Source organism: Colossoma macropomum, unplaced genomic scaffold (assembly GCF_904425465.1).
Source record: "Colossoma macropomum unplaced genomic scaffold, Colossoma_macropomum, whole genome shotgun sequence".
Lineage (NCBI taxonomy): Eukaryota > Metazoa > Chordata > Actinopteri > Characiformes > Serrasalmidae > Colossoma > Colossoma macropomum.
The window spans coordinates 31,077,626-31,091,111 of NW_023494785.1; the positions used below are offsets into that span (position 1 = coordinate 31,077,626).

The 13,486-nt window shown below is 39.2% G+C and overlaps 1 protein-coding gene across 1 annotated transcript in view; it reads right to left on the reverse strand.

The window, feature by feature from the left end:
* Positions 1-2,132: 2,132 nt before the first annotated feature.
* Positions 2,133-13,486, reverse strand: part of LOC118821746 (F-actin-uncapping protein LRRC16A-like) — a 155,705-nt gene continuing 144,351 nt past the window's right edge. Inside the window, exons 36-38 of the mRNA XM_036590478.1 lie at positions 12,319-12,456; positions 8,996-9,139; positions 2,133-6,466 (exon numbers count right to left, since the gene is read on the reverse strand). Coding sequence (XP_036446371.1) covers positions 6,285-6,466; positions 8,996-9,139; positions 12,319-12,456 — 464 coding nt within the window. The 3' untranslated portion in view covers positions 2,133-6,284. The remainder of the gene's footprint in view (positions 6,467-8,995; positions 9,140-12,318; positions 12,457-13,486) is intronic.

Below are 13,486 nucleotides of genomic sequence, written 5' to 3' on the forward strand. Positions count from 1 at the left end.
ATGTGATGTCCTACTAAACTATTAACCAAAACCTTAGTAGCACTTTAAACTATTATTTAATTGGTTAATATAAAGTACTTCCAAGTCATTTTTTCACTTTGTGTGTATAGACTGTAAAAATGGTTAAAAAAAAAAAAAAACACTTCATGTGGTAACAAGCACTTTGCTGCTGCCGTAACAAAACCTTGTATCTCCATTTTTCAGTTTTTGACATAATTTGAAAATGCCAGTTGCTCTTTATACAGGGTGTCCCAAAAAATTGACATCATTTCGTAGTCTAATAACGTAGCCAATTCTCCCTCAAATGATCTCAAATTTTAACAAAATGTGTAAAAACTAACCAAGTTTAATTTTGAAGGTTTTTTCAGGTTGAAGAATGGCGTTCACTAGAAATGAAAAGGCACTTTTGTGTGTTAGAATATGCTCAAACACAGTCAAACAAGAGTGTGCAGTGTGCATTTTCGAGAAAATTCAATAAAAATGCACCAACTGGAAAGCAGATTTGGACATGGCACAAACAATTCAAAGAGGAAGGCTGTCTGTGCAGGACAAAGGGATCTGGACGATTACCAGTATCGGAAGATATTACATTTGTGAAGTTTTGTGAAATCGGCTATAAAATCTACATCCCTCTGAATTTCTTATTTGAATTCTGAGAAATAAATCTTGTATTGTTCAACATGAAGCCTATTTAATTTCATTTGCCAGGACATGTAGTTACTCAGATATTCACATCTCAAATGATGTCAGTTTTTTGGGACACCCTGTACTGTGTGTAAATTTCATGACAAATGAAATTTCATGATAAATATTTAGTAATACTTAGTGGTACTTTGCAAGTTCAATATGCAAGTACTGAGTAACTCATGCGACAAAGCAGATATATTTCATCATTAATGCTAAGAAGTTACAAAATAGTAATAAGTACTATAAACTGCTTCAGTAAATACATGCAAATACATGCTTTAGGTCACTGTGGATTCAGCTGTTCACTGAAGATTCTGTAGATTCAGATTAACTTTTTTCTCCACAGAATGGGATGAACAGAACTGCTCCCCTACCAAAACACTGATCATAGTTCAGACACACGTTGCTGCCACTTTCTCCAGTTCGCAGAAAGGTCTTCAAAGGCAGTGTACGCAAAACTGCGCTCCACTCGTGTTAGGGTTGATCGTCTACCCTAGAGAGGAAGTACAGGGCCCATGGTGACCTCACCTCCCATTGTCTCAGCTTATTTTGTGCATTTTCTGCTTGATTTCAATAAAAGAGCACTTATTCATAGCAGAAACAACGGCCTCTCCTGCGTCCCCTTCTACACCATAATGTATCTATTATTAAATTAAACTGCACAATCAGAAATGCAACAACAATAACAGAAACTGGCTAAAGTGGCTTTTAGGTCGCTAGGGGTCACTTGCTTTCAGCTTTCTTTCAGTTTCTCAAAGAAATCCGCAGATTTTTTTTTTCCACGCTTCTTGTAAACACCCTCAAAGATCAGTCTTAGACACCGGCTGCATTTTCCTTTCATAATCCAATTATTCCAAATTACAAATTTAGTCTAATCAGTCCAAAAAACCTTAATGCAGTTTCACTGTTCTACACAAATACTCTTCTTTTTGTCTGTTTCCTTTTCTCAGTAACAGCTTCTTGAGAGCTACACATCTATATCTATATATATATATCTATATATATATATATATATATATATATATATATATATATATATATATATATATAGTGAGAGTGTGCGTGTGTGTGTGTGTGCGTGTGCGTGTGTGTGTGTGTGAGAGAGAGAGAGAGAGAGAGAGAGAGAGAGAGAGAGAGAGAGAGAGAGAGAGAGAGAGAGAGAGAGTTTAGGTTTATTTTAATGTACTACTGGCTGTGACATGACTGCCATCTTGTGGTGAAATATGGAATTTGAACACAGAAACTGTTGTTCTCACACAAACCAGAGAACGCTTCAGTAAATATCATGTTATTAGATAATGCCCAGAATAACTTGAACAAATACATTAGATCCCAGTTATCTGTATCACACCAGTCAGACAACTAGACAACCGTAGGAAAGGACTTGACGTTTCCTGCAGGTATGACTGTAGAGTCTGAAATGAACTGAAACAGACCAGGCTTAATAAACGTGTAAAATCAGTTTTAATCAGCTTGGTAGAAATATACCCAAAAAGATGTCCACAGTCTACAGAACACATGAGTGAAAGATGTTAGAGTTTGATTATCACCAAAACCAGATTCAAAATACTGCATGATGAAAACACGATGAGCAAATCAAACACGCCTGCAGCTTTTAAAATAATACAAAATCTCATTATATATTAACACTGAAGTACCACACTCATTTTACACAGATGCCTTTCTCCTCCGAGAATAAAAATAACACTAAATCATTGTGCCAAGCAGTGTGCAATAACAAAATTAATAGAAATTCTTTTTGCACCGTATCCACAAAATGTACATCCTAAGTAAAGAGGAAGAGCCAGTTGTATTGGATTAAAAAAAGCACCAACCACCATTTATCCATCTTAATAAATTATGTAGCTGTACAACTCCCAGTCTGTCTTTTTTCCCTTTTTTAGTGTGCTTAGTACCTTATCAGTATACGATCTGTGTACACATACGTATGTGTGCATATATATTACGTGTTAATATTTGAAGCCTGTATATATTAAACGTATGCATATATACACACATACATGTATGAAAGCACATTACTTATATACACAAGTGGACATCACATGCATGTGGGACAGGGACTGTCCGTTTAGGAGCTGACGTAAAGTTTTACTGCAAAAACGGAAAAAACAATGTTGGGCATCAGAAGAGGAAAAAGCCAGCTGCTTAAGTTACGCTAAACAGAGAAAGAGAATGGACAAGAAGAGGCTGGACTGTGCTCAGAAAGAAGTCCAGTGCTGAGGAATCTGCTCTCTGATCACTGCTGTTCTTCATGAACACAAACCCTGATGATTTAGACAGGCAGGGAAATAACAGGTACACATCTCCTGCATTCAAATACATTTGGACTTGTACAAGTGGCATGAACAGATGAAGTCTGATCTCTCCTGCATTAAAGGAATACGCCAACATTTCTCAACCTCTGTTTGCTGCATCTGTATCATACAGCTGATTACCACAGCCAGTAATTTGACAAGAACAGAAAAACTTACAATGTAAGCAAACTGGCAGGTGCTGAATTTGGTCAGTAAATGTTTATGAAAAACATTTTTGTACTTCTATGAATTCTTCCATTTAAAAATATCAGATTTTTTTTCTATGTGATTTTAACCAACATTTTTCCTCTGCTTCAGTTGTACCCAATTCCCACCTAGAGAGGTCTTCCCTTAAAAATGACGCTACCAAGCTACGAGGTTGAGGTGACCACATGCATCCTCTGAGAATCATATTGGCAGGTGCTGAAATCTGTCAGTAAATGTTTATGAGAAACACATATTTTTGTGGTTAAAAATTCTACCAAATTTTTCACTCCAATTTAGATGTAGCTGATTCCCACCTTCTACATAGGCATTTAACATAATGCTACCAAGCTGGGAGATTGAATGTGAGCACATGCTTCCTTCGAAGCCTGTAAAGTCAGTCACTGCATCTTCTTAAACTGCCGTTAATGCAGTGTGAATGGACAGCTCAACACGCCTGAAGGAGAATGCTAACTGCCATTTCTGTTACATCAGGTAACAGACATCTGCCTTGGCTAAGATCATGCTGAGGGATAGGGGGAGAGAGAGGACCATCCTACCCACCCAGATAGAGTGAGGCCCATTATGCTCTCTTGGACGGGTGGCTATGGCATCGCCAAAGATCGAGCTCATGATCTCCGGATGATAGGACTAACGCTTAGGCGGCTGCGCTACTTGAAAACCCCCGAGATATTTGTGAACAAAGCGGTAAATCTTTATCATTTGTTCTTTCAGAGACTGCACGAGTTTTCCTGAGGGAAGAATTTTTGGTAATATGTTACCAGCATAGTGGTGAGAGTGGAGTTTTCACACGCCCCTGTGTGATCGCATATGGACACCTGAAAACCTTGGAAAAAGCAAAAGTAACCGGAACTACTTTTTTTTTTTTTTTCAACACTGCACTGCTACAGTGTTGGAAAGTTGGATAAAACTTTCCAACAAAGATAAAAGAACAGCCTTGGCAAGACATTCCCTCACCTGTTAGAATGTAATGGTAGCTTCATGTTTGCGTTATACAGTGACCTTTCAAACAGAACTGCCCAACGGGCTTTTATTGTGAGTCAGGAGCTTTTCAGTTCTTTTCTAATTACAGGGAAGCATGCTGAAAATTATTATCCATGTTAACTGACAATTGACACACATGCAGCAGACAGAGATGAGGTTGAAGAACGCAGGAGTATTCTTTTGAGTCTGATCTCACACATGAGATGTCTAATCACAGCTATTTGAAGTCTGATCTTAGATATGTGGTCCATCCATTACTGATTATAAACTGTCTCTAAAAATGTGACATTGACAAATCTGACGTGCACACTAAAGAAATCCTTCCCCGTATCTTTTGTTTAAATGCATACATGGGGGTTGTACAGTCAACCAACATACGTACACACATACAGTGTCTAAGACGCCATCAGTGTCCTGCTTTGAGTGGTCACAGTACAGTAGTAGAGTGGAGCTCTAAGGCACAAGGGCAGACAGTGACACGTCCTGGTTACACTTTACTGCAGGGCAGTGTTCATCAGGCTACCTGACACCTACAGAAGCTTGTCATGGCAACTGAACTGAACCTACAAACATTAACAAAGGCTTATTTCAAAAGGCGTCGTCTGTCATAAAAATGCTTTTGTCAAATTTGATGTGAAGTTGACTTCATAATGTCAGGCGGCATCAGTTTCTTCTGACACTGGGTTGTCATGATACTTTTTTGGGTTACATGACATAGCATGTTATAACAACTGAGTTTGGTGTTTATTACAGGGACATAAAACTAATGATGTTTCCTAGCTTAAATCTTATAAATAGTATAATAAGACTCACTTTATCTAGGAGCCACAGAAAACACTCACATCTCTTCAACCAGCCAGACATGGCAAGCCGTGTCGGAACATCAGCATTATATCACTGTGACAAGCACAAAGCTACAAAGTCAGTCATTTCACCCCAGAAAGTGTCATGAAGCAAGAAATGTCCAGAAAAACAGGAGCCCTTATTCAACAAAGTTGTGCAAAAATAGCACAGATTTCACCTCATTTACATATCCCTGTCATAAAGAAACTCCATTTCATGCAGATGTTTTGGTAGGGCGCCAATAAAATGACAGCATTCAGCAGCTTGGGTGCCAATGACCATGCTTGTAGGTGGAGTTTGAGGTCGAGCAGTAAATGCACTGCTCCCCCTACTGACCAAACGTGAGAATGCTAAAATGATCATAACTGGAAAGAATAAAATATGAAATAAACAAAACATCTTAGTTTTTTTGGATGGTAGAACGATGTGATTTTGTTAAACTATTGTGCTCAAATATTTTTACACACTCCTACCAGAAGTGAGTTTGATCGTACAGATATGGCAAAGATAAAATTGCTAAATCACAAAACTGATCTGTCGCATTTGCATGTGCTCAATTTGACGGTACACAACTTTCATAAGATCCTATGTCACCTAACACAGATGTTATATCAACTTGCAACTGAAAAATGCAACTTTTATTAAAAACTGTGTGATAAGTGTTTAAAAATGTTTACGTAGGTCTTTGTTCTTTGTCATGAAGGGCTTATGCAGGTTTAATAAAGCCTCATGAACACTGACCTACAGTGAAGTGTTACCCACTTCCTCTAGTGTCAGTGCATCCCCTGCTTTCAGAGAGTGAGTGTGGTTTTGCTACGGTGAGAAAACACCCACCTTATTTGGACATTTTTTTAACAGTGCTTTAGCCCTAGTTATACAAATGAGGATATTAAAATTTCATAAAGCAAGACACTTCATACAGCGCATACACATGCATTCTGTGTCAGAGAGACAGAATCAGACACACACCACAGGAAACATGCATGTAGTAACGACACACATACGTGCAATCGCACAAACACACACACACACACACACACACACACACACACACACTATATGTGTATTCTGTGTTGTTGGAAATGCAGCATTACGTCTAACAGTCTTGGGGAAGATTCCTGAAACAGGTTGAAATGAACACAAAGTGATCCGGTCTCTCTCTCTCACTCTCTCTCTCTCTCTCTCTCTCTCTCTCTCTCTCTCTCTCTCTCTCCCTTTCTCTTCCCGCAATTATATAAAAATAAAATCTTTATCCGTCTCTTCCCCAGAGTCAGCCGACTTGCTGCCCTGGCTCGAGTCCTTATCTTTCTCGCCATTGGCTGCTTTGTCCTTGGCCCTCGAGCCGTTCTCGTCCGAGTTCTGCTGGTTCGCGCTCGAGCGCTGAGGGCCGTCCGATGAAGAGGACGTCCTCGCTGTAGAAGAGAGCGCAAACAAGTAAAGAAATAAGTCAACGTACTTTAAAAGAGCGCCCCCTATTTCTCTCCTCTATTACCACAAAAGAAACTTCACAGCCTTTTCAAAACATCTGCATTATTAAACAGATACAATGTAAACAAAGTCATTCAGAGTGGTTTCATGTGAAATGCTCTGCTCTACAGAAACTCAATAAGTCAGAATTATTCTGGTGATAGGAACCAGATGTCTAATGGCTGTAAAAGCTCCCTCACAGAAAGTTATTGCATGAAACAGTTACGAATTCACTGCCTGATGTCTGAGGTCTATTTTTAAAATGCACTCCAGCAAAGAGTTACATTCAGGGTGAACATAAGAAAAAATAGTCCCCATGGAAAACTTATTTTTTCAGATATTCCACTGTGTTACCATCATCAACATTACATATAAAAACTCCGATCATTCAGAAGGTCATTTTGCATCATAAATTAAATGGCTATATTTGTGCTGCACACCACTGTCTCCTACCAAAACCACCACGCAAGAAATTAGAGTACGTTTCTGTACAGTGACCATTTCCAATCAAACCAATCTGAATGACTGTTTACATCCAAACGACCGAATTTTGATAAAGACGAAAGAGTGAAGGCTAAATGACAGCCACTCTCCAGCTGCTGCCACTGAACCAATCATTCAAAATGTCAGCACTATTTGTAGCAAGGAATTCGGGATGAGGACCAAATAAGAGCCTTTTGTGTTGGTTTTGTTAGTGGTTCAACAGCACAGAGTTACCGTGGCAACATCCCCCATTGAGGATAACAAAAGTTGGTGCTTATTCGTTGTTTATTAAATGATTTATTTCATGCAAGCCAGAGCAAGACATTAGTAATCTAACACAGAAACATAACTGAACTTTTAAACATGTTGTATGATGTCATATCCTGCATTAAGGCCATTTTCAGTGTGCCTAGCTTAGAAGATTATTATAGGAGAGTATTCATTTGCATGTAAAATGTGTGTATACACTATTGCATGCATCCTTCAAATTTAAAGTCAGTCCACATAGCTTGCTTTGTCGCACTGTACCATTAAAGCCCACCAGCCAAAAATGGCATTTGAATGGTTATACTTAAAGCAATTTATGGCATATTTATGAGTAAAATAGCAAATACATCAGAAAAAATGTGCAGTTTGTATGAGTGATATGACATTTAGTGTTTTATTAATACCATTATTATTATCATTATTATTATTATTATTGTTGTTATTACTATTTACAATTACTTACTGTTTCTCCAAGGACAACTCAAATTTATGTTTTTAGTGTTTTTTTTTCACATCAAAAATTAAGATTAACATTAATGGTGGTGTAACTGTTCAGCAGTCATGCTTATGGAGAAAAGGCAGGCACTCTGTGCTGTGGTGCAGACATAACTGCGGCTATACATTCTCATCTAGCTGTTCTTTTGTTACTGTTGAGGTCTTCTTACTCTTTTTTTTATTTATTCTTAACAAATTCTTATTAAAACCTGACTGCTCTGTTGAGTACCTGATAAGTACCACAACAATGTTCAGAAGCAAAATCATTTAGTAAGACTTTTAAACTTTGGCTCTGGTAACAAGACGTCACAGTGAAAGAATGTGCGGTTATTGTTGCGATGGCAGATGTAGTGCGTTTTCAAAGATGTGTGTATACTGCAGGCTCATATGCTGAAGGTATGCACTTCTTTAATGGTTGAATAGTATGTACTGGATCAAATTTAGAACAGACTGTTTAAAGTATGCCATTTTGGACGCAACCAATGTTCTAGAAACATGACTGTTGAGCTGCACTGGTTGAACATGCTTGGGGGATGGGGCAGTGTAAAGCAGATAACATCCCTAAACAAAAAGCTGCCTATGGTAGCATGTACATTTTAGGACATTCCTTAGATCACAGTGTCAGGTTTCAGACATCAGACAAAACAGTCTTGGGAAAAACAGTGGTGTCAGCGTTCATACAACTGGATATCAGTAGGAATGGCCTCAAGCCATCAAGCGGCCAAATTTAAGACAACAAAAAACTAACCACAGCTTTTACTAAATTTAACTAAAATTAAGCTTAAACCTACATGTTGTATCTCCTAAAAATAAAAACAAAAACCCCATCCCCAATTTTCAATGGAGCAATCAAACATTAGCACATGGAGCACATACAGACAAAAAAAAGAATAAAATAAAATTCAGAGAATAGAAATGTAGACATTTACCAGCCAACACTGAGGCCAGTGATCTCACATGACTATTTTCGATTAAAGTGGGCTTTTGAATTGCACCAAATGTTTATTATATTTCAATTTGATCTAGTTCGAGTGAGTAAATAGCCATGGGGCAAACCACTGTCCTCTGTGTTGGAAAACGGCCAGAAGAAGCATGATTAACCATTGCAATGCTTTTGTGCAAACTGCACTGATAAATCAGACTTCGCTCTGGCCTGTAATGAGCAATGAGCTGCACGATGAGGAAGAACTGAAAGCTGATTGGTGAGATGTGTGAGTGTGAGGTCTGACCAGGCCGTGCGAGAGAGGTCTTGGGCTCTTGCTCGCCCTCCTCCTCCTCGGAGCGCTGTGGAGAGCCTTGCACTTTGGAGGGTGCTGCTGGTCTATCCAGCTCAGGGTCGGCTTTAAAAACGCATGAGTCTCCTGCCGCGTCCGCTGCAGAGAGGAGCAGCACGCTCTTTAGCTGGACTTCAGGCTGATTTGTTTGCATGCAAGCCTCATGTTGTGCTGCTCCTTCTTGTGGTGGTGTGAAGGGGGGGCAATTTTTAACCCACATGTAGTCAGATCAGTCAAGACATTTCTGTTGTCTGAAGTTTGCTTCTTTAGTTTTGCACTCAAGCCACGAGGCTAACGTAGCTAACACGCTTATACCTCAGCAATTGGCACCGCTCAAACTGTGTGCCTAAAACACTTGTTTCAAACCACGTTGCATAAAGGAGACATATTTTATTCTTTTTTAAAGACATATATTTCGCTGTGCTATCTGAACAACAACTGTGAACAATGTAAACCAATGAACACCTTCAATCAGCCTTTATACGTTTGTGTTTTATCACATTGTGCCATGTTGGAGGGCTGCAGCAGAACACAGAATAGGGACGATACACATTTGACTTTTTAAGCTCATGTTGAGAGCCAGTTGTGTTGTGCCAAGAAGTCATGCCATTACACAGCAGTGTTTAATGTACAAACCCCTGTAATTTGCTTTCTTTGTAGCTTCTGCCACCTCTAACTTAACGCTCATTTGTGCTAGTCTGCTAATGGGGTTTTCAATGCTATGTTAGCACCAATCTAATGGTGATGAAATGAAAATTTTAAAACAGCTTTGTGCTATAATGGCTGTGAGTGAAACTGCAGCTCTGACAGTGAAAGTATGAAGGCTGGGTAAGTGGTAGTGTTAATTCGAGTAAGAGGGGACTCTTGTTTGACGTGATGCAGCATTGAGCAACAAAACCTAACAGCCTGTAAAATGCAATTTCTGCCTGGTTTTTGGGGCGTTCCTCAGTTGAAAAATGCATTTTTTTTCCTTCAATATCATGAAATATTTTTCGAAGAAGGCAAACCCTGAATTTTTATCTTTGTAGGTGAGCAAGCAATGTGTTTTTATTTTCTTGCTATTTTTGAAGAAAAAAAAAACCACGAAAGCTTGAGCTGTGCTGTCTGATTTATTTCACCACAGCCGTCTTTTGGAGAAGTGTGAAGTGTTTTCACTGCAGGTGGTTCTCTCTCCTCCCCCTTCACCCTTTATTGCTCACTAGCAGCTCAACATAGTGAACCAACAGCATCCTAGTTAATGTGATGACAGAGCTGTGGGGGGAAATAGTTTATCTGATTACATTAATTCAAAATATACAAATAGGGCTGGGCGATAAAGCGTTAATGATAATTATCATGATATAACTTTCCTCGACAGAAATATAAGAAATGTTTGATAAATGTTCGATATATTAGACTTTTCTCACACTTCCACATTCTAGTGACAGCCCTGGTGGCGTTTTCTAGTGCAAAGAAAGCAACACTACTCTGCTGTCGCCACAGGAGGGCACACTTCCGCCAAATACACTTTAGCAACGCCAAAAACATGGAGTTTTTTATATTCCCTGTTTGAGAGAACGCTAGCTTCCCAGGCTAGTTGTTTTTAGCAGCTGGCTAACTTGAAGCAGCGCTCTGTTACTTGCGCAGCTCGATCAAACTGATGTTACTGTAGCTCAAACAGGACAAACCAGCACTGATTTCGGTTTAAATGTATCTAAAAGGAAGACTCTGTTTCTCTGGGAGAGAATCACACTGCAGTTAATGCTTTTACACAGCGAGCGCCAGATACTTTAAACTGCTATGATAGAACCTAGAAACCCAGATGTCTGCCAGCTTGTGTTTGAATACTGTGATATAACGTTACTCTGACATGGATGTGGTAGGAGTGATGGCAGTAAGGCGGTGTGTTCCATCATTGATGTACTGAGTCAGCTAATGTTTGCGGTTCGTACTAAGCTGATGTTGTTAAGAAACTAAACAGTTTAGCTCTTGTAACCAGGCAGCCTAGGACTCGTCACCAGACAGCTAAAAATAATAATCTGTTTTCTTTCTTTAATTATGACTATTACAAAAATTGCAGCTATGTTTTTCAGCTGGTAAAAACAGCTAACCAGAAACTTTCTTCCACCGTCCCATGACAGATTTGTGAAATGTTCCACTGTTTAGCGAGTGTGTGTCATGTTCTGACCATAAAGGATAGTTTAAAACAGCAATTAAGCACTCAGCAGCAAAAATCAGCCTTCAAACTTTTATAGCGATATGTATCGATATTGACTGATATGATTTTTTTTATCATGGTAACACTTTTGGTCACATCGCCCAGCCCTATATACAAATTGATTTCCATTCTGCTGGTGGAACGGCCACTAGGGGGCCTGCAGAAAGAGAAAAGATGTCTCCTTTAAGCAATCTGAAATAGTCTTGCTTATGTGGTTTCTAACACTGTGTGAAAAATGTTATCTATAAGAATCAACGGCAGTATGTTGCATACCTAAACAAAACAGTAGTAGCAGCCATACTGAAGCCTGAATTTGGCCCTACAGGATTAAAGCTTCTATTACTTGTTAGCTACATTAGCCTCGTAGCACCAAAATAAAACTATTAAAGTGAAGTTTACCAAACATATTCCATTGCCCACATGTGGGTAAGAGGACAATTGTATAAATCTGATTTCCATTAAACTGTTCCTTTGAGGTGGTTCCAATTTTGGGACTACTGCGATTCACTGGGGATTAAAATGCTCCAAGGATGCTGTGGCTATTCTTAAAGGGACATTCTGTAGTGCGAAAACACTGAGTCATGGCTTTAAACTAGATCAACATGAACATCACTGATACAAAAGGACAGGAAGTAAATGAGTTGTGACCTCATTCTGTCCCCCAGTGATTGGCCAAACCCCATATGGGGTGACTAGAGCAGAGGAATCTAAGCCTAATAGGTGTCTGCATGGCACACAGGGAATGGATGGAGGCAACAATCAGCATTGTGAAGATGGAGAAAAAACTAAAACACACACCAACACACAGGAGCAGGCAAACAACATGACAATTCTTTTGGCAAAACATTTCCAAAAGAAATTGCATGAGACTGACAACATACAAGCTTTAAATGACATGACATGACATGACATGACTAGACAAACATTTTTCTTCTCAGGGCCCTACTAGAACAATAAAAAACAGGTATACAGAAATGAATAGTCATACAAAACCGCTTGATACCAAAGCTCAACCATACAATCACGGCTGATTCCTAAAACTGCCTTGCATGTGTAGAAAAGTACCTTGTTGGGAGCCTACCTTCCTGAGCGGAGTTCTTGGTGGCTGAGCTGCTCTGTAGAGGACTGGGTGTTCCCTCCTTGTCTGTGGGAGCTTTCCTCAGTGTTGATACCAGGCCTGGAGTCTTGGGACCTCCAACAGGGGAATCTGAGCTCTCCTCTGGGGAAAGAACACAGCGAGAAAGAATATACAGTCACAGGCCACATCTACCTTGTGATGTACAGGGCTGAGCAAAATACCACAGTGTGATTACATTGCTAGACACTGCATGTGATATGATTTACAAACACACTGGTGAAGCCTTGATAGAGTAAACACCTACAGAGACATTCATCAGGAAGGCCTGGGCTTGGTCAGGATGCATACAGCACACAACAAAATACTGAGAATTATATTGCATGCTTATTGCAGCCTTCTGCAATATCAATACTGCAAAAATCAATATTGCAATAAAGGTTTACAACTGATATCAGGGAGGCCTGGGTAGAGACTGTAGCTCATCTTTAGCACAATTTGTGTTAGCCATCCTACAGCCTTTCATCAGTACTCAGTTTCTGACCACAGATCCACTCTTGGATGGATACTTTCAGATGGTGGACCACTTATCAAGCTCAAGATCTTCCAACAACGCTGTACCTAATACAGCTGTACAAGTTCAACACACACTACTACACCACCACCACCACCATGTCAGTGTCACTGCTGTGCTGAGAATGGTTCAACAGTGGTCAGAAAGTAGGGTAAAAGGTGACTAAATCTGAAGGACAACAGGAAGGCTACAGTCTGTAACAGTACAAGTGGATAGTACTGTTAATGGTAGATGAATCAATATTCATTTCTTTACTCATCCTTTCATTTATTACTATCCATTTTCCTCATTGTAATCTAAATAAGAAAACATGTTTTCTTTCAGTAACAATTGAAACATGTTAATAACATGTGATGCCAAATGAGCCCTTGCAACAAAAACCAGTATATGAGACAGTTTTTGTAAAAATCATATAAGCATAGTATGGCATTATTTGATGCCCTGTATTTAAAATAAAGGGGGCCCTAAACATAAATAAAACATAGTTTTATTTAAATTATATTTAAAACAATCAATAAAAGGGGTGAATGGTAACATTGGAGAGGCTTAAGTATTACGAGCCCATAGTCAGCATATGCTTATATTGCGGCTACTGCAGTA